Source organism: Pteronotus mesoamericanus, unplaced genomic scaffold, assembly GCF_021234165.1.
Source record: "Pteronotus mesoamericanus isolate MK-2021 breed Mesoamerican mustached bat unplaced genomic scaffold, CSHL_Meso_final scaffold_85, whole genome shotgun sequence".
NCBI lineage: Eukaryota > Metazoa > Chordata > Mammalia > Chiroptera > Mormoopidae > Pteronotus > Pteronotus mesoamericanus.
Window position 1 is genome coordinate 60042411 of NW_026555329.1, and position 21313 is coordinate 60063723.

A 21313-nucleotide genomic window follows, 5' to 3' on the forward strand; every position below is an offset into this window, starting at 1 on the left:
ACTTAAGCACGAATCCTGGGTCTTTCATTCAAGCAGAGTCCCAGGAGGCATATTAAAGCAATGAATAGGAAAAAGCTCTTCAGTTCACCAGCTGAGATTTTAATGAGACATTTCCCTTTACCATGGTACAGGTTTGTTCAGGAAAGGAAAGGACTTCTCACAGAAAATTCAGTTAATAGGCATTGTTGGCTCTCACCGCCATGTCGGCAATTGCTCACTGCACTGACCTTCTATTTTGGCATATTCTGTGAGTCTAGTGTAATTGATCAAGGCAGCTTTCTCCAGACATTTTCTGACCACTTTTTTCACCTCTTCTGCTGGTACGGGAGTGGCAATATCTTTCATTAAAACCTAAAGAGAGAGAAACAGAGAGAGAGAGAGAGAGAGAGAGATTGCATAAAATACTGAAAATAAATTACACAAATTGTCCTAGACCTGACTATTAGTAGGAGGGGCCTGAGGTAACACTGGGGGAAGTAATGAGTCGGCACTTCACAACTGGGTAGGAACCCTCCAGTCTTGGCTCCTCCTGTCTAGGCCTCATTTGTGCACATCAAAACCTCCCATAGGCCAAACCACCATTCAGTGTGGCTGTCACTCTTCCTCCAGGGACCCATGACACCATTAGAGCAGCTGTCTCAGATCAGGATTACTGTTCTTGGGACAAAGAATAAACAAAGTTTGTCTTCCACATCTCTAATTTAAAAGCTTTATATATTTTGAGCAACAAAGATGAAAACAGTAACAAAACTCCATTAAGAATAAGCATATTATTTTGTGCTCTATAAAAATTAAGACCGCTACTTTCACTAATTAAACTTCAGTTATTATGATCCACTGCGGGAGAAAACTTCTTTCTCAGTGAAATGTAGTATCAAATGTTAAAATACATAAAAACTTTCTGAATTTAGGGAAAAACCCTTTTGTTTCTGTTGGGTTCTAAAATTGTGTTTTTAGATTTTCCCTTTAAAAATATTACTACCGGCAAGGGGAAAATACAATTATATCCAAAATTCAAAATGTTATATACTTCAGTACTCATTTAATGACTAATAATTTTCCTTAAAACTTTCCTGCTGATAAAATGGCTCACATTAATTTTTGATTACTTTGTTTCCTTATAATGTTTTTTCTCTTGCTTTGCCTACATTCAAATTATAAAATGTACAGCAAATTGTTATTGTATAGAAGACAATAACTTAAGTATTTTTACTTTCCTATTAAGTCTTTCATCTTGAAAGAAATAATAAACACACATGAAAACACCCATTTTCTGTTTTATTATTTCATTCTCTTTCAATCAGTCTTGGCACTAAGGATCTTATAATCTCAAATTTGTTCAATCATTCTAGCACTGGTGACCCTGGACAACATATTTTAATTTTGTTAGGTACAGATTCCTTTTGAAAACGGCAAACTTTGTCATTTAAAAGATTCTTCCCCATCAACTTCATTTATTCTTCATAATCTCATATTAAAAATCTTTAATACAGACATATATTTGTACTTTATTTTGAACTAAGCAGCCTCTTTATAGCCAGAAAAATCCTTCTATTTATAGTAAAAATTATACAAGCACTATTTTTAATGTGATTATTAAAATGTGAATTTAAGATTAATTTTGTACCATATACAGAAAAATAAACTTGCTTTGAGGCCTTCCCATGGTGACATAGAAATAGCTGTTAAAATTAGAATGTGTATGTCTGTTACAGAGGCGAGTCCAGAGTTTAAATCAGGTAATATTTCCTACATCTAGGAGTTGGGCACTTCATTTAGAGAGAGGGGAACTGCAGCCTCTTTCCTGGCAAGTGCAGAGAAAGTGTGGACGAGTGTAAAAGGGAGACGCAACCTGTTTCATGCTTCTTCCCCTTGTCTTTCCAAGGTATTGTAAGTATCAAAATTCATCTGTAGACCTGGCTGGTGTGGCTCAGCCGATTAAGTGCTGGCCTGAGAACTGAAAGGCTGCTGGTTTGATTCTCAGGTGCCCTGACAGGCACACGCCTGGGTTGTGGGTCAAGTCTCCAGGTGGGGGCACGTGAAGTCAACCCATTGATGTATCTCTGGCACACTGATGTTTCTCTCCCTTTCTTTCTCTCTCCCTTCCCCTCTTTCTAAAAATTAAATAAGTAAATAAATAAAAATTCACCTGCAGATTTTATTTTTCTAAGATGTCGGTAAGTGCAAAAACATGAAAATGAAGATACGGTTTTTACCATTTGTCTCTCTCAATTCAGCAAGAGATCTGACTAGTGACTATAACTGGGATAAAGGTCACTCTTCATCCTGCTCCATCAGTGCAGGGCATGAGGTCATCTCCCCTTCCACTAACTCTTCTCTGTGGGAGGCAGGGAGAGGTGGAGGGAGCACTACCATGGAAACCAGTTTACAGAGGGGCTGCACAAGGTAACCAGCATGGGATGTGGTTCCCAAAAGTAAAGCTATCTTCCAGGATTTTATCATATCCAGGACACCTTCATAAATAGGATAAAATATATACTTTGAAAAGCTTGGGTTGCATACAGCTTTTAAAATAAAAACTCTAAATAAACAGATAATTCCTACAAAAATATTTCAGTTACACAATGTACAGTAATCAAGGGTATGACAGGGATATCTAGATAAAACCAATTTATAAGTGAAAGATCTCATTTTAGCCACTAGTTCCGGCCCTCATATCCCAAGTCCTTAAATCCCTGAAAATGTCTTCGCTTTTTGCTTTTCACAGAGGTGCTAGTAAACAATGCAATATCTAGAATTCATTGGGAGGGAAAATTGACATGAACAAGTACTTGAAGTCGATAAATCACAACCTGAATAATCAAAACATGGGCTATGGATGGTCCCCAGACATTGTCTTTTAACACTGATAATGACTAGGAGTTGTCCACACTACTTGTTAGCTTCCAACAAGCATATGAAGAGTTTTATAGACAGATGAAAATGATACTTCCCTTTCAAAACCAATGTAACACGAAAACAGGAGTGGAGAACATACTTTCATTAGTGAACAATTTTTTCTTTTACATATGTTATTGTTTATGCTATTACAGTTGTCCCAATTTTCCCCCTTTGCCCCCCTCCTCCTAGGCCAACCCCCACCCCCAGTCACCCCCACACCGCTGTCCTTGTCCAGGGGTCCTGCATACATGTTCTTTGTCTAATCCCTTCACCTTCTTTCAACCAGCCCTCACATCCCCCGCCCTTCTTACAGCTGTTAACATGTTTCTATGCCTCTGATTCTATTTTGTCCCATTAATGAACAATTTTTTTAGCATGGATATGAAACCTCATTTGCTATTTATTTTTTGAGGGAAAATATATTTCTATAATTCATGAATTCACTTAGAGCAACACACAGATCAAATTGAAATAGATCCTGAGATGAAATTAGATGAAAAGGAGTGATATGTTTGTGAATATTAAATGATAAACTCTTACAGGTATGGGGAATATGACAGGTAGAAGTACAAATAAGTCAGGGGGTTAATAGAAGACAACTGTGAAGTCTGAAAGCCAGTTAACTGAAAAAGAAAAAGACTATTTTGTAAGGGGAGAAAAAGATGGAAAAAAACAGATTAACTACCAAAAAGATGCCACCAACTCAGCATATGGTGGCAGCGTAAGCTTCAGAAAGGTTTTGGGGAGGAAGAAGCAGGATATACAGAAATTTTAAATGTAGCAAGAAAATGTGAGAAATTGATGAAATGCAGTGTATTGAGAGGACAACACACTCATGAGGAATGAGACTGTCTGCCTAGTTCAATAGCTAAAACTCACAGCAATTGACAATGTGAATAGCATTTATAAAGTAATGTTTAAACATACCCTTTCAAGTAAGGAAAGTGTAGCTTTTAGAGCACCTTCAGGTCGTCCAAAGGGAAAACAGTATCTTCAAAAACAAAAGGAGGAACAAAAAGTCAAACATTTCATATCCAAACTGCTAAGTGATTCCCTTTTTCATTACCTGGCTTGACCTGAGAAAAATGAAAAGCAGTTAAAATAGCATCAGCCCAATTTGGGAAAATTTTAATGTTGAAGTTTACCTATTTCCATGACTTAAATGTCTAGGACAATAACAGTACAAACTGTGGTGAAAAGGGTCCTAAAGTTTTGATGATACAGGTACAGAAAGAATACAGTAATCAAACTACTAGGCTCCTATGAGGAGAGATGCGTAAAATGCATTCTCTACTAATTTCGCTCCCCCCTTTCCTGACATTTGCCTGCCTACACTGGTGTCTAACTCTCCAGCCTCCTCACACAGCACACACAAGCCTTCTGCAGCTGTTTTGCCAGCCGAGTCATTTATCTGGAGTACTTCTAGGCCCATGCAATCCTAATACACCATCTGGAGAGGCGGTCAGCGGCTGGGAGTTCCAGTGGCCTCCTCAGAAGTTAGTGCCACATGGTGGTGGCAAGTTTGCTGCTCTTTACAATGGGGTCCCTCTTCAGGTCACTTTACACTTAAGGAGTACAGAATGTCAGGGCTACTTGATCCTGCTGAAAACTCCTGCTTTGCTGAACTGCCCCTGACCGCTGCCACTGCCCCAAGATCAGGTGCAGCTGGGTTGTCCTCAGGCTGCTACCTTGCTCAGGCTTAGAAATCTCCAAACCAACAGCTTGAAAGTAACTTTACATATTTCCATGTAAAAGAGCCATTATTCGGGGACTTAATTTAGTAAAGTAAAAAAGTAAATCCCTGAGTAATGGCTTAGACATATTACTAAGACATAATTAACAATGAATTTTTTTCATGCTGTTATTTGTATAAGTTGCCCTAAAAAAGCACTTGTGTCTTAAGTTCAATTTGTTTTAAAGGACCAAATTTTAATAAGAAAAAATTGATTTCTCACAAAGCAGTAGTTGAATATAATGACTGAGTTTTAGTTTCATGAAACTTTTATTTTTCTCAGATAAATGCAAATAAGTATCATATAAATCTAGTCACTCAAATTTTTCTTCAGAATACTGTTCATTTCCTGTTAAGTTTTCCTCACTTAATCTTGCCTCTTTGCAGCCTCTTAGCCTCTCCCACACACAAAAAAGCCACAACAAATTTATTTTGATAGTTTTTGCTATGCGGTGGTGTTTCTTAGGCCAATTAGCAAATTAGCAAAGTGGCTTTAATCATTTTGTATACCATAAACCTTAATCCACGTTTAAATAAAACACAAATTAGTTTCTTGTTGTCCCCTCCTCTTGCTTAAATCTTTTCAGTGTATTTGCATAATCCACTCATTGTCTTGCCTATTGTTTATTTCCATTAACCTGTGGGTGATGCATTTTATGAATGGAATGTTACTGATCCCCAGATTACATTTAGCATTTCAGGGCTCTGAGGTCCCACTGGGCATGTTCTGAATTAGCATTAGCTGCCCATGATGTGTAAATAATTCAACACATTTACAGAGTACAAGTAATCCTGAATCAATAAAGTACAGAAAATAACTACACAGAAGCGTAATTAATCTTTACAAAACAAGTTTTAAAAGAAGGGAATCATTTTTGTTCTGCCTTTCAGGATATTTTGGGTTTTTACCACTTTTTAGCTCTATCATAGTAACATGAAGTGGAAAACACTCAATTATCAAGTAAAATTCAACCAAGTTTAATCCCTAACTGGAATAAACTGAAATCCTTTTTATTCCCACTTTAGTTAATTACAGAGATAAATGAGCCTGCATAGACCTGTCCTATGATTAAGACATTTCTTTTACTTAGTCACTTTGAGACTAAATGAGTATTTATTTTTATCAAAATTATATATGCACATAGTCTAAGATAAAACTTCTTCTGAAAGTCTTTTTATGAAAAACAAAAGTCCTTCAGGTAGGTTCTACATACTCACTTACTTGGTATTCCAGTTTTAGATATTACCCTAACATCCCATTATTGAAGAGAAGCACTTAACTTAAAAAAAAGCTTTAAAGATGTAGGTGACATATAATAAACTGTGCATGTTTCAAGCATTCAGTTTATAAGTTATGACATATGTCTATGAAACCACCACTTCAGTCAAGGTAATGTATATATTCATTACCCCCAAACATTTCCTCCCCACCTCTGGGACCACGTAACTCAGGGTTACTTTCCATTATTTGCATTAGTTTGTATTTTCTACAATGAAGAGGAATCATATAATATGTGCTTTGCGGGGTCTCACTTCTCTCACATAGCATATTTTGATATTCGTTCATGCTATTGTATGCATCAATAGTTCACTCTTTTTGATTCTAATACATTGCTTACTCATTTGCTGATGGTCATCGAGCTTGCTCTCCGATGCTGGCTATTATGAGCAATGCTGGTATGACACTCATGTAAGTCTTTGTGTGGACATATGCTTTCATTTCTCTTGGGGTAATACCTAGGAGGGGAATGTCAGGTGTTTAAATTTTTAAAAGCCTGCAAACTGTTTTACAAAGTAGTTTTGCCATTTGAATTCTTATCAATAGTGTATGCAGAGTTCCAGTTTCACGTCCATGCCAACATTTGTTAATTCAGTGTTTTCATTTTAGCTATACCAACAGGTGTGTAGGAGCATCTCACTGTAGTTTTAATTTTTATTTCTCTAAAGCGTAATGATGTACAGCATCTTTTTATATTCCTTTTCACCATGATACATCTTTGGAGAAATATCTAAAAACAATTTTTACTGAGTTTTTTCATTCTTATTAAATTTTAAGTTATTTATATGTTCTGGGTAGAAATCTTTTGTGGGATATATATTTGCAAATATTTTCTCACATTCTGAGATTTCTCCCGTTATTTCCTTAAAAATGTCTGTGGAAGATCAAAATTTCTTAATGTTGCTGAAGTTCAAGGCAACATTTTGTAACGGTGCAGAGCAGGGCAGGGGTCCCCAAAAATATGCCCCACAGCCCATGGTTGAGAAAATCCTTTTGGGATTTTGATTGAGATAGCATTACTTCTATAGATCAATTCAGGTTTTCCCTTGTTTCTCTCAGCAGGACTGGATGTTTCAGTGCACAGGTTTTACACAGATTGAACCCTAAGTATTTAATAATTTTTTTTGCTATTGTAAATGGTATTGTTTTTTAATTTCAATTTGTTTGTTGCTATCATACAGAAATAAATTGATATTTATGTAGTTAGGCTTCTACAACTTTTCTAAACTTATTAATTAGAGTAGCATTTGCTTTGCAGTTTTCACAAAATTTTCTACATGGGTGGTCATATCATGTTTTAATAAAAAAGAGACAGTTTTACTTCTTTTACCATCTGAATGGCTTTCTTTTTCCTGTCTCACTGCACCGGCTAGACCGTCATCAGCACAGTTTTGAGTAGAGATAGTGACAGCAGACACCCTTGCCTTGTTTTTATCTTAGTTGGAAAACCTTTGGTCTTTCACTATTAAGTATGATGTTATAAATTTTCCATAGATGCCTTTAATAGGTTGAACATATGACATGTATTAATGATAATTCTTTTAATATCATTGTTTCCTAATTTTTATCATCTGTGTCATTTTCACTTTTTGGGATTTTTTAAATTCTCTTCATTGATCCTATTTTACTATTTCTTTGTATACCTGGACATTTTTGACTAAATGCTAGACACTGTTATTTTACCTTTTTGATGGCTGAATACTTTTGTATTCCTTTAAATATTTCTGAACTTTGTTTTGGAGTGCTGTTAAATTACATGAACAGTTTGATTCATTCAATCTAGGTTTTAGTTCTCATTAGGAAAGACAATGACAGTGTTTATTCTGAGGTTAGTTTTTTTCCACTGCTGAGTTTCCTCACATGCACGGAGAAATGCTTCCAGGGAGGCTTTCAGCAGAAGCCTGCAGCGGCTCTCCGTTCTCTCTCTTTTTTAGAGCTCTAACCTGCAAACTCTGGCTGCCTTGGCTTCCCTAGACGCCACACCTTTCCTCCTAAAGTCAGGATGTCCACTGGGATCTACCCAGGTTCCTTCTCTCTGGGCCTTGGCCTGGGAATGCTCTCCTTGCAGTTGGCAGGGGCAACTAAAGGACTTCATTTATTTTCCAAATCTTAGGAATTACTGTATTTTGCTCTGTATAATGTGCTGCCATCTATAAAACGTGCACCCATGTTTTTGGCCCAAACTTTCAGGAAAACATCTTTTGATTTTTTCATTTGATTTTTATTTATTTATATTTAGAAACAAAACTGATTATCATATTCCAGGGTATTATTTTGCATATATCGTTATTGCTTTCTAGAGTTACACTTTTAATGCATAAACATAAATAAAAGAATTAAAAACACTTATACAGATATGGAATTAGTACTACTCATGTAAAATGTACATCCTTATTTTTCCCTCAAAAATGTGGGCAAAAATTTGTGCATTATACATGGCAAAATTCAGTAATGTTATTCACTGCTTATATTTAATGTCTTAAAAAGCACCCCCACATATTTTGCCCTTTAAAATTGTTTCAGATAGGAGGGTAAATATGCAAAATCATTCCCTGTTACTTCATCAGAGACATTTAAGCTTCCCCCCGCCTTAAGGTCACCTTCCCCCACCCTAAACATAATTCCTATCTTTCCCCAAAATGATGATTTACATCAAAAATGATGTAAATGGTTACATCATTTTTGGGGAGTTAGATCTAAATTCAGTATCTACATTAATTATGTAAATGTCCTAGATAACCAAGACATAGTTTTTACTATGATTACTTTTTATGTCCTGCTATCTTGTTTATAATACTTGCTCTTGTTTTTACTATCCTGTTTTTATATACTTAATCTAATACATCTCCGAACTCCAATACAATCTAATTAATACAATTCCACACTCTATTCCAGGTGGGCAACTTTTCAACGTGTTAAAATGTCTCAGTGATTTGTCAATCTGATCTACTTGAAGGATTTTCTGACCTGGTCCACTGAGTACTGATTGCTCTCTAAGCTCAATGGCCATCACATTCCCTTCTCTCTCAAGCTGCTTTTCTGATGCAGGGATCTTAACTCTCCCTCTTTGTTTTCTCCTTTGTCTTGGTAAATTGCATTCTCCAGAACAGGAACATGGGAATCACATCTTTTGAGGTCCTGCATATCTGCAAATATCATTCTACCATTATCCTTAATCAAGACTTTTGCTGGTACAGAATTCTGGGTTGAAAGTAATCTTTCCTCAGAATTATAAGGTCACTGATGCATTATTTTCTGGGTATATATTGCTATTGCTCATGTCAAAATGAAAGCTGCAGCAGGGACGGAACTTTTTTGTTGTTGTTCACTGCCTGACACATAGTAGGACTCAATACATAGTTCTAAAATTAACTAAATTATTTCTAAAATAATGCTGAGAAGCCATCTGATTCTTGATTCTTTGTATTTTGGGATCTTTTATCACCAAGAATCTGAAAATGTATGTTGATGAGTAAATTATTTTAATTAACTGTGCTGGGTAGTAAATATTTCAATCTGAACACTTACGTCATTTAATTCTGGAAAAATTTTTAAATGATTTTATTAAAAGCTTTCTACCTTCAGAATGAACTCTTTTTGGACTTCCTATTATTTATGTTGATGACATTCCTAAGCATATCTTTACTTTTTCTTCTCTTTATAATCTTGTTTTCCTATCCCCTATCCTTCTTTCTGCAAGGCTTCATTGAACTAGTTTTTCAATGTTTTGTATGTATTTGTGTGTCATTTGCATATAACTTCTAGGAGCTCTTACCTGTCCCAAGTTTTTATTTCTCCCTCCTCCTCCTCCTCTTTGAAATACCTTGTTTTTGTTTTATAGATACTCTTACCATCTCAAACCTCTCCAAGGATATCAGTAATTCATTTCTACCATCCCGACCTCCCCATTTTCTTCTTCCCATATAATCTTTTTATTCCCCAAGTTTCCTTTTTATACAGTATTTACATCTCTGGGGCTCTGTCTTCCACAGTAAATGTTTGTCTCAAATGTCTTGATGACTTTTGGCTGTCTGATCATTTTTAAGTGTGGTATTAAAAAACTGAATGAAAGCAACATGCACCTCGCTAGGTACATGCAGACCATGGTCTTTGTGGAAGGGGATCTGGATGGCTGTTTCAGTGCAAGTGTTCACTGTCCAAAGTTTGGTCTTTTCTTTTGGGCCAGTCAGAATCCCAGGGGAAGACATTTGTAACATGCCTGGAAGGCATAAACCTGCCTGCCTGGCTGCCAGCATGTTGGGAGTCAAAGGTCTGAGGGGCAGGAGAGGGCTGTGGTTCTTGGATTTCAGAATAAATGTTTATTTAATCTCCACGTGTCTGCCTATAATCCTAACTCGAAATGTGCTTGATGTTTCCTCCCCTCCTCCACCCCAGTCCAGGTCTTCTCTCCTTTTACTTCTTCAGGGACCAAATCTGCAGGGCTCCGGGGAGAGGGCTGGGGATTGGGGGAGGGGGTTGGACACATGGCAGCCTGAGGCAGAAAGAGATGTGGGGGATCTACGTGAGCTTTGAGCACCTTTATGACACACAGTTCTCACTCTTAATTTCTAAAAGGGCTTGATATGGGCAATTCCTAAACATTTAGGTGATTGTATGACAGAAATCAGATGGCCTCTCTGCTTTCCTCTCTGCTGGCTTATCATTCAGGATTTTTGGTGGTGGCTAAATTAGATGCCATTTATCCATTTGATTTCCAGAAAATTTTTTCCTCTTTCAGTTGTCCATATGGGTTTGTCTTCTGAAAAATAGTGTTCTGTTATTTTATTTAGGTTCTGGGATGAAGCTGAGGCAGACAGGCATCAATTTGCTATCCTGAACCAGAAGTTCCTCATTTATCTTTAATTTACTTTGCCTTATTATTTTATCTGTGTTTTTGAAATGCAAACAACTGTACCTGAATAACTATATTCTTTCTAAATTTTAACATAAGAGAGAAAGGAAGATCATTTGGTAGAATCCTGATGAAAATCCTCATGGACAATTTTTAAAGTTTTGTAAATTTGCGTATGTGGACACCTAAAATTTCTTCTGTTTTTATGTTAGTCCCATTTCCTGTTATCCAATGTTCTATGGGAAACAAATAACTGGCAAAATTTACACAAACGCTACAAACATCAAAAGGGAATATGAAAGTCATCTCAAAATGTCTAGACCAATTCCTTTCAGCTCTTGTCTTCAGTGCATCAAGGAAATAAAAGTTAAAGAGGACCACACAGTACATCTTTACAGAAATGATTAAAAGAGGATGTGCATTTAAGAGAAATAGAGAACAAAACTCAGAGAGAGGGAATTAACACAACAAACAGTGTGGACAACTGTCTTTCCCTGCTTCCCTGTAGTTGCTGGTGGCAGTGAGAGGGATTGAGCTCCCCTGGTGGTTGGCTCTGATTAGGCCAATCCAGTCACGGCAACCCCATTGCTCCTCGTGACTGACTGAGGTATCTAGTGCGTGGGTGTCCTCTGGCCGCTGGGCATGGTTCAGGACTGGCTCATCCTCTAGGCAGGGCAAATGAGATGTGAGGGGTAGTTTGCCAGGGTCTTATTCCAAAACGTCATGATCTAAACAGAGTATCACAGAAAACGATGGCCTCCACTACTTCTTTTGAAAACTGGCACGTATGGATGCGAGGCCAAGGAATACTGTGGTCTTACTACGAATCTGGGGAAGAGGCCATCCCATGAAGAGGGATAGTTAAATGAGAATCACAAGAAAACAGAGCTATGGCTACTGAATTCAGCCTGTCTTGAAGTTTTCCCTACATGGGACCAACAGGTAAGTAAGCACATACATTTATTTGTTTAAACCAGTTTGAGGTAGGACCTGTTACTTGCAGATGAAAGCACTGATACAAATAACACAGATATTGAATTGAATGACAAGCTCTGTCTCAATGTCAAGAAATGGATGACAACGTGTGACTGAAAGACACAACAAATTTAAGGGTCTCTATACAACCTAGGAGACAGTACTCTTAACAACTGTAAATGTAGAAACATTCTCTGCAATTTTTTGCATTCTCTGTAAATGCAAAAGCCTTCCTCATGTCTCAATTTTATTTATTAAAAAGGATCACCAGAGAATTCAGTTTTAACCCTGTAAGTTGAATTCTGCTATGCTCTCAAGAATAGTGTTTCCTAATGTGAGTCTATTAATCTTTTAAGCAAAACAGTTCTCCAATGTGAGACTGCCCCATGCACTGCATTTGTAAACCAGCACTGAATAACTGTCCCCATGCCTAGTTATTGTGACAGTGAAAATCCTTCTTCGTTCACTTACCTTAAGGTGGTGGTACCAGCCCCATACATCACTAATGTAGGGGAACAGATGCACAGTATATCCTTTAAGCATTTCTTCCTTCAAGATCATTTAAAAATCACAGAGTCTAAGCTTTTCATATTACAAATAAGGAAATTGAAGCCCAGAGCACTAGGCCTACACCATTCAAATGATTAAGTAACAGTATTTTCAAACTGTTAAAGGGAAATATTAACTGAGTTTATATTTTTTATAAGTTCATAGGGATGATGCCGAATCACATACCTTCAATATGGCAGACATGCTATGCTGCAAGATGCAGTATGTGGACACGACAACAATTTATAGGACTTGATGATAAGAGTGATAGGAAAGGAAATGTGCTGACATATTTCTACCTTTAACCATTAAATTCTGTAGAGCTAAATATAATCAGGGAAAAAGAACTAAGAAGGGGGAACCCCCAAAAACCCAGAATTATCTTCTGGAGGGCGGGCCCCTTGTAGTACAGGCTTCTCCCTGCTAGGTGAGTGTTCTAGGAGCCCATCCATATCAGTGCACCATTTGGCGTTCTGAGAGGCTGTGATCAGCTTCAGTGAATTTTTCTGAAGACTCTTTCAACTCATTTGCCCCTTCCATGATGGGTGATTTGCGAGCACACCTGCCCACACCACAGTGAGGGTTCAGCAGTTTTTGATCCAAAAACGGCATGATCCCCAGGCCCCACCCTCCCTATTCACCTGATCTCACACCGAGCGACTTTATTTTTGCTTCCCCAATGAGAAAAGTCTTCAAAATGAAATATTTTCCTGATGTGGAAGAGGTGAAACAAAAAATGTCAGAAACACTAAAAGGCATCAAAATTTACCAGTTTAAAACCTGTTTTGAGCAGTGGAAAAAACGTCTCAATAGGGGTACTGCATCAAATGTAAAGTACTTTGAAGGTGACTGAAGTTTAAACATGTAAGAATAAATACACAGTTTTTATAAGTAAATTCCTTTTTTTGGGTCCCCCTTCATATTCTCAAGACATTTATCTTTCACTCTACAAATGTTAGTATCAATAGTTAATTTTTTGAGCAAGGAACTGTGCTGGGCACTGTGGTCCTTGTTCTCACAGAATGTAGAAAAAATAAATAAATAATGATTCAAGAAATGTATGTTATGCCCTGGCTAGGTGGCTCAGTTGTTTGGAGCATCCAACTAACTCACTTGATTCAGACACCAAAAGGTTGCAGGTTTGATCTGGATCAGGGGCATGTACAGGAGGCAGCCGAATGCTGGTTCACTCTCTCTCTCACTGTTCCTCTCTCTCTAAATCAATAAACATAGCCGCAGGTGAGGATAAAAAAAAGAAAAAGAAACGTGTATCATAACCATGTGATAAGTGCAGAGTACAGATAAGACTTCAGCTTTTGGACTTTGGTGGAATAACTGAAAAAGGTTCTGCTGTGAAGGTGGGACTTGAGAGTCTCCTTGCCTGGTGATAACAGAGAGAGGGAGGAACAGCCACAGAGCAAAGGCAAAGAGGCTGTGCAAGGAGGAGAACCGTACAAGGCAAGCAAGAAGTGTGTGCAGCAGATGTTGCAGGGAAAGGCGCCTGTAAGTGATCAGTGAAACTGGACGGCAGCCTGAGAAGCAGACCACAGACTGCTGAACGTAGAGGGGCTGCTGCTAATTGTTGAGTAGTTGCAGAAAGACATTTTTAAGTGATCAGAAGGGTTGAGTGAATAAAGCAAATACCTGTATTAATGAAAAGAGTATATACCTGAAATGGCTTATCTGATTTTCTAAAAGGAAAGACAGTCTTTCTTTTATCTCCTCAAATCTCTCTTTTTCTTCCACTGAAACTGTTCCGATTCCATCGGGCCTGGAAAACAATCAGAATCAATAATTTATATTGATAGAACATTTACTTTTATATATTTCATAGCTCTATCTATACATATACATATTTCCCTGAAAAATCCACATAATTAATGAAAATGTGTATTGGTCTATAGTATACATATAACTGTGCCTACAGTGAAAATTTGTTGGAGATATTTGTAGCTTTTTGCTTTGTAATTTGACCCAGAATAAATGGAATGGAATTACTCTCTTTTAGATAGCCTTCAAGGTAAAGGATTACAATAAATATTTTCCAGCTCTACAGAAAACAATGATTGGTCCTTGAGAATGGCAGTGAAAAGTGTTTTACAGTGGTACCAAATATTTGTCTCATTAAATAAATAAGACCTGAATGGAAATATTTAAAAAAAGATACTGAATGCAAGCTGAACTGTCTTAACTGCCTCTCTTCCTAATCAAGCTAATGTAAAACAGAGGATTTAATTTTGATTGTTGAAAGCAACATAGAAATTTTGGTTTGGATATAATAGTTTAGTCTTCCACTTTTTTGTTGTTTGTTTAAATTTGTGGGCCTGTAAATACAAATAAATATTTGAATAAAAACATACAGAGAGAAAAGATCAACTATGTTTCAAGATTTTTGTATTGAACCAATATCCCTAAGGAATTCATGTGAGTTTTCATTAGGACTTTTGAAAGTAGCTATAGAGATGAAACAGAAATCTTCTTTTACTACGATTAGAACATAAAATGTAATGTATATCTAATAGCAGGGATTTAGAATTTATTATGTATCAATTTAAGTACCGATATAGCAATCACCTAAAATTCTGAAAATATAAATTTTAAGTCTTTATTAACACAGAGAAAAAGGTATAATAATCTCATATTCATTTCAAAATCTACATATTCCAACGAAATATATTTTTGCATTTGATAATTAACACTGATCACTTCTTCCCCTATTAACTCATTTTTCTAAAAAAAAAAATTTATATCTCTCTCCTCATGTGAGGACATTTTTTCATTGCTTTTCGAGAGAAAAGAAGGGAGAGGGAGAAACATTGATGAGAGAGGAGCACCCTGTTGCCTCCCGTACACGTCCAGGCTGGAGATCAAACTTGCAACCCTTTGCGTACAGGATGGTGCTCCAACTGAGACACAGAGGCCAGGGACAAAGATTATAATTTAATTCTCAAAATACTGATGCATTTCATTTCAACTTACTCATTTTTAATGGTTTTGTGTAATATAAATAAAAGCAAGTACCATGAAAAACAAAAAACAAAAAAAAACAAACAAAAACAAAACAAACCCCAAATGCTTAAAATAGCATTCCAGTAAGATTTTTATTTCATATACCCACTGTTTTTTAAAATAAATATGTGTATGTACACCTATGGTACTTGTAAACTAGTCAATTAGGATAAAAGGTATTAAATGTTAAGGTTATACCTGTATCTCATTGACATAAAGACCTTGTATTTATATCAAAGCATTTGAGTTTCAAGATTTTTTCCAATATAGAGTAAATCATTTATTTCAGAAATTCACATGCTGCTAGATTTATGCTTTGAAAATATTTCTTACAATTGTATTTTGCTCCTACACAGGTAAAGACCAATAATTTAACTACATAATCAGAATAATGAATGCATACTGAGAATGATCACAAAAGTTCAACTGGAGAGTTCTATAAAGTCATCAATTTGGAATTTGGGCATTCTGACAAAAACTATAACTACATTATATTATATAATAGCAATAAAAACTCATGCCACAAAGTTGCAGGTGTTATTTCACTAAGTACATTGATGCAAACCTAATGGAAAAGAGCAAAGAACTCGTTCTGATAATTGGCATGGCCTTTGACTTTGCTCTCTGACAGATGTCACATGGTTATATCTGAGTGAATTTTACTGTTTCCTTCAACTGCCACCACAGTGACAGAGCAAGGTGTCCTATCGTATTAAACTTCCCTACCTACCCATGAACTACAGCCAGTGGTTCAGGCGACGAAAAATGAGAAAGGTAACATCAGGGGAACGTCACTTATGTCAACCTTCACTAAGATTATATACAGGTTGCCATTTAACTGAGTGCATTACTAAACTAGGTACACATCCAACAGGTTAAATAGAACATTTAATATTTTGGAATTGCTCTTACTCACAGGTTCTTATTTTAGTGTAGATATAAGACCATGGACTGAATATTAGGTATATGAAGTGGCATTCTGTATCTAAATTATTGTGAATAAGTGGCAACTTGGTTGCAGTCAAGCTTAAAGGTAACAGAGCTTTCTAAAATTACTCTTCCTAATAAATGCAAGGAAGGAGGCTGCCAGGGTTCAGAAAGATCTTAGGCTACCTCCCAAAAGTCACAAAATGCCAGAGCTTGAACTTTTGCATTTCAAAGCCAGCGCTCTCAATGCCCAGGCCCTATTTTCTTTCCTCCATTTTTTCACAGAAAATAATAAAGAGCAATTTTTAAAAACCCTTTTAGAAAATGGAAGCTTTATCTGAGAAGCAGTAATGGTGGAATTATTTTTAAATGCATGTACTTAAGACATTTTCTATGTTATTTGTATCATAAGAAAAAGAACTTAAAAAACAATAACATTCAAAACACTACCTACACTGAATCAGTGAGTCAATCAAAAAAGATCTTTGGGAGAGGTGCAGAGAGGTGGAATGGGTGGTCCCACAACCACATGTGGTAGATAATAATTGGGAGGGATACCTTGAGAGTGAGGTATTCCAGCCACAGGCCTGGATATGTCTTAAAAGTACAGCTGATAGAAATTATAATAGGTTTATAAAGCTATTATTTTAATTCTCTTATTAACCCTGAGTCTTCTCAATAAACATTCATAAAATATAACTAATTTAAATTCTTCTCAAGGCCCACAGGGTCCGCAATGGTCTTAGGACTCATGCAGACTCATCCCCTCTAGGATTCAGCACTAGGGCAATGTCTGGAAGGGCACTAGTGGCATACAGGGAGGAAGTGAAGTGTCTAGCATCAGGGTGAGTGCTGGGAGACAGCTTCTTCCTGGGCAAAACTCCTGAGACCAGGCAGCGGCATTGTCCCTTCTCCAGGCATTCCCCCACATAGAGCCACAGGACGGTGTGGCATGGGTTGCCCAGCCCTGGTGACTACCTAAGGCTCTGCCCCATATGACTTACAGGTGCACTTTTCTACAACAGGCCATGCTACTAAGACAGGGAGTCAAAGCAGCTCCACCTAATACACAGAACCAAATACAAGGAGGTGCCAAAATGAGGAGACAGAGAAATGGCCCAATTGAAAGAGCAGAACAAAACTCCAGAAAAAGAACTAAGCGAAATGTACATAAGCAACCTATCAAATGCAGAATTCAAAACACTGGTTACCAGTATGCTCAAGGAACTCATTGTGTACTCCAATAGCATAAAAGAGACCCAGGCAGAAATGAAGGTTACGTTAAATGAAGTAAAGAAAAATCTACAGGGAATCAAGGGTGAAAGGAATGAAGCCGAGAATCAAATCAATGATTTCGAACATAAGGAAGAAAAAAATCATTTGATCAGAATAGCAGGAAGAAAAAAAATAGGAGTATAGGCTCTGGGACATCTTCAAACATACCAATATCCAAATCATAGGGGTGCTAGAAGAAGAGAAAGAGCAAGAAATTGAAAACTTATTTGAAAAAATAATGGAAGAAAACTTCCCTAATTTGCTTTTAAGAAATAGACATACAAGTCCATGGAAGCACAGAGAGTCCCAAACAAGAAGGAACCAAAGAGGACGACACCAAGACACATCATAATTAAAATGCCAAAGCTTAAAAATAAAGAGAGAATCTTAAAAGCAGCAAGAGGAGAGAGTTACCTACAAGGAGTTCCCATAAGATTGTCAGCTGATTTCTCAAAAGAAACTTTGCAGGCAAGAAGGGACTGGCAAGAAGTATTCAAAGTGATGAAAAGCAAGGTCGTACAATCTAGATTTCTCTATTCAGCAAAGCTATCATTTAGAATTGAAGGGCACATAAAGTGCTTCCCAGATAAGGTAAAGCTAAAGGGGTTCATCATCATCAAGCCACTATTACATGAAATGCTAAAGGGAGTTATCTAAGGAAAAGAAGAAGATCAAAACTATGAACGCTGAAATGTTCATAGAGGGAGCCTCCTTGGTCTCCCTCCAGTCTCTTGTCAGAGTATTGGCAACACACTACTGTGAGCCTTTTTCAAGTATAAGTCATATCCCTGTACTGGTGGCAGTCACTGTAGAAGCCAAAGCCTGTATAATGGTCTACAAGACTTTATATGATCCTCCTGCACCACACTGACTCTCTGACCTCCTCTACCCCATTCACAGGAAGCCTCCTCACTCTAAGTACTGGCCCCCTTGCTAGCTGCAAACATATGATGTATGCTCTGCCTCAGGCCTTCACATGTGCTGTTTCTACTGCCTGGGGGCTTTTCCTCTACGCACACACACTTTGTTTGCTCACGTGCTTCTCATCTCTACCAATCTGACGCAGGATTTGTGAGGTTATCTCTAACCACCCAATGTAAAGGTGCAGTCTTTCATTCCCATAGGTCTCTTTTCCTTTACCATGCTTTACTGTTTGCCATAAACCCAACATGTGACATATTTATTTATTTGTTTGTTGTCTGCCTCCTTTGTGCTGTACCCCTAGTGCCTAGATCAGTAGCTGGCATCTTGTTGATGCTCAATGCAAAAATGTCAAAGAAATGAGTAAGTGATATATACAATATACAAATATCAGCTATATAAGATTATGTGAATTCACGAATCCCATAATATCACAAATATTGTTTATTAGTGTTAAAATATGGCATAAATTATTTGGAACATTTGTTATATAACAGTAGGTAAAATAGGAATTTTTTTAAAGCAAACAAAGACAGGTATTACAGTTAAATATTCTTGGTGAAACGATGTTTAACAAAAGTTAGCATGTATTTACACAGCAGAAAATTTTTAGTGTTTACCTGCCATTTTAATTATTAGTGAAATGATTTATTTTAAATATAAAGAATAACACTTTTTTCCTGAGATAATAAAAGTAAAAAGAATAATGCCTCTTTGACAATGATAAAAGTACTGTTAAAATGTAGGCAATGAAAATTCTCACGTGAAAGACCTATTTTCTGTTTTGAATGTTAACTTGGATTTAACTCTATACTTAAATATTAAAATGGTTCCAATGAACAGGGCAACATTCTTATGTATCAAGATTTAATATTTTTGTTTTTTTCCCTGGGGTCTATAGTTATTGAAACTGATTTAATAAAAAACAGAATGTTCTAGGAGAGAAGTTCAAGATATGAACAAATTATAAAACAGCGTAATAGCAGATACACATCTTTTAATTATAGATATTGTTAAGTAAGTTACGATATGGAACTCCTTTCTGGTATTACAAAGGCAATTAAACACCCAATCCAGCTGTGTCTATGCTAATTATATTTCAACAATTCTTAAAAAACAGACTTTGTACAACAGAATCTTCTGTAAATGATGCATCTACCTATGGGTCACATTCTGTTTTAAGAGAAGCTACCACATGCACGTGTGCACACACATACACAGTATCTTTTCTGAGAACCAGATTCTTCCAAAAAGCAGTTCTCACATATAAGGACTATACAAATTAATTTCATTAAATTCCTCCATGAACTAAAGGATTTTATAATTTTCACTATTCATCAATCTGACAGATTAGTTATTTTACAATAAACAGAATCCTTTATGTATACTGGACACCTTGTCATGATTTTCAACTCCTTCTGTAACGAGTGCAAAACAAGTTCTAAATTGAGAAAGGTTTTTTTATAAATCACTATATCTGATTCACTAATCACTATAACTGATTCATTTTCTATGATCTCCAATAGCTTTTGGGATAGTTCAGATAAGAAATTAGTGTCTAAGAAGTTAAACGATGAGTAAACTACGGCTCAAGAAAGATCTAAGAGGAAAGGGTATAAAACTGGGCTAAAGAGTCTGGCATTTGAGCAGAAGGCAAGCTATCAATGAAGGAATCTTTCTCAATATTAAGACATGGACTAACCTGGTAGCTTCACTTCTCCTAGTTGAACAGTTTACAGTTCACACATTTTATAATCCTTTTTTCCGGTATAATACAAAATTCCAGAGACTCATACGTCCAATAAAAACTAACTTTGGCAAGTTTAATATCCATTTTGTCAGGGTAAGTTTGAATAAAGAAGAGCTACTGGCTGTTAACATGTTTTCAGAAACAATAGTTCTGTGATAAAATCCAACTAAAACAAAAGGGTTAAACTGGCTAAGGTTTTGAAAAATACAAATTGTAAGACCTTCTTGGAGGTTCATAGCAGAACCAAGAGTCTGAGAACCCTGACAAGTAAACACATCTGCTTACCTTTGTTTAAACAGCATCTCCCAAAAGTATTTAGTCATAGGATCCTCCCAGAATTCCCACTTAAAAAGCATTATTTAGTGCTGATGAGTATTTGTTTTATTATTTAATGAAAACTATAACAACTTTTATGGTTATTTTCTCAATCACTTTCACCAGCTGAACAGGTTCTAGATACTTAACAGGTAAACGTGTCCTTGTTTTTATCATCTCTAGGAAGCTTGCAGGTTGAATAAATACACCAGGAGTTAACATTGTATAAACAAGACTGAAAAATCGAGAGACAGATTTTCTTCACCCTCCCACATCACCATATCCCTTCACAACTCATCAGGTAAATTTGTTTTTCCTGGCAGTTGGGTGATTTGTGGCAAGTGACATTTTGCAAACCAGCAAAATGACGAAGTTTATGGTGCTTTGCAATTCTTCTAGGCTTCTTTTCACCTGCCCTCTCCTATAAAGAATGTATGACAGCTTAGCTTCCTCTGAAGAGATGAGAAGGGGAGAGACGCCTAGATGGTGGTATTTCTGAACTGTCAGTTCTGCCTGCAGCACAGCAGGTAAAAGCCACTTTGCACTTCATGTATTTCCCACCAATATCTATTTGTGAACAGAATAAAAAAGAGAGGAAGACACAGCATGAGAATAAGAAATGATGGTAGATGAGGGAGACAACAATAATCTCTTCTTGTTTTTGTTCCCCAACCTATAACACCTCCTATTGTTTCAAACAAAATTGTATGTTACATAATCGTGTCCTTTTACTTTCCCTGGAATTTTACATATCCAGAGAAGAAACTAATTTGACCCCCTTTACCTTCACTGAGATAGAAGAAATAGCCTTTCTTTGAGAAAACATTT

At 36.6% G+C, this 21313-nt stretch overlaps 1 protein-coding gene across 9 annotated transcripts in view; it reads right to left on the minus strand.

Annotated features, from left to right (window-relative positions):
* The window catches only part of CADPS2 (calcium dependent secretion activator 2), a 561256-nt gene that overhangs the window by 126206 nt on the left and 413737 nt on the right, over window positions 1–21313 (minus strand). For all 9 annotated transcript variants that reach the window (XM_054564129.1, XM_054564128.1, XM_054564130.1 and 6 more), the window contains exons 14-16: window positions 13958–14059; window positions 3829–3892; window positions 228–351 (exon numbers count right to left, since the gene is read on the minus strand). In XM_054564129.1, the coding sequence (XP_054420104.1) occupies window positions 228–351; window positions 3829–3892; window positions 13958–14059 (290 nt within the window). The remainder of the gene's footprint in view (window positions 1–227; window positions 352–3828; window positions 3893–13957; window positions 14060–21313) is intronic.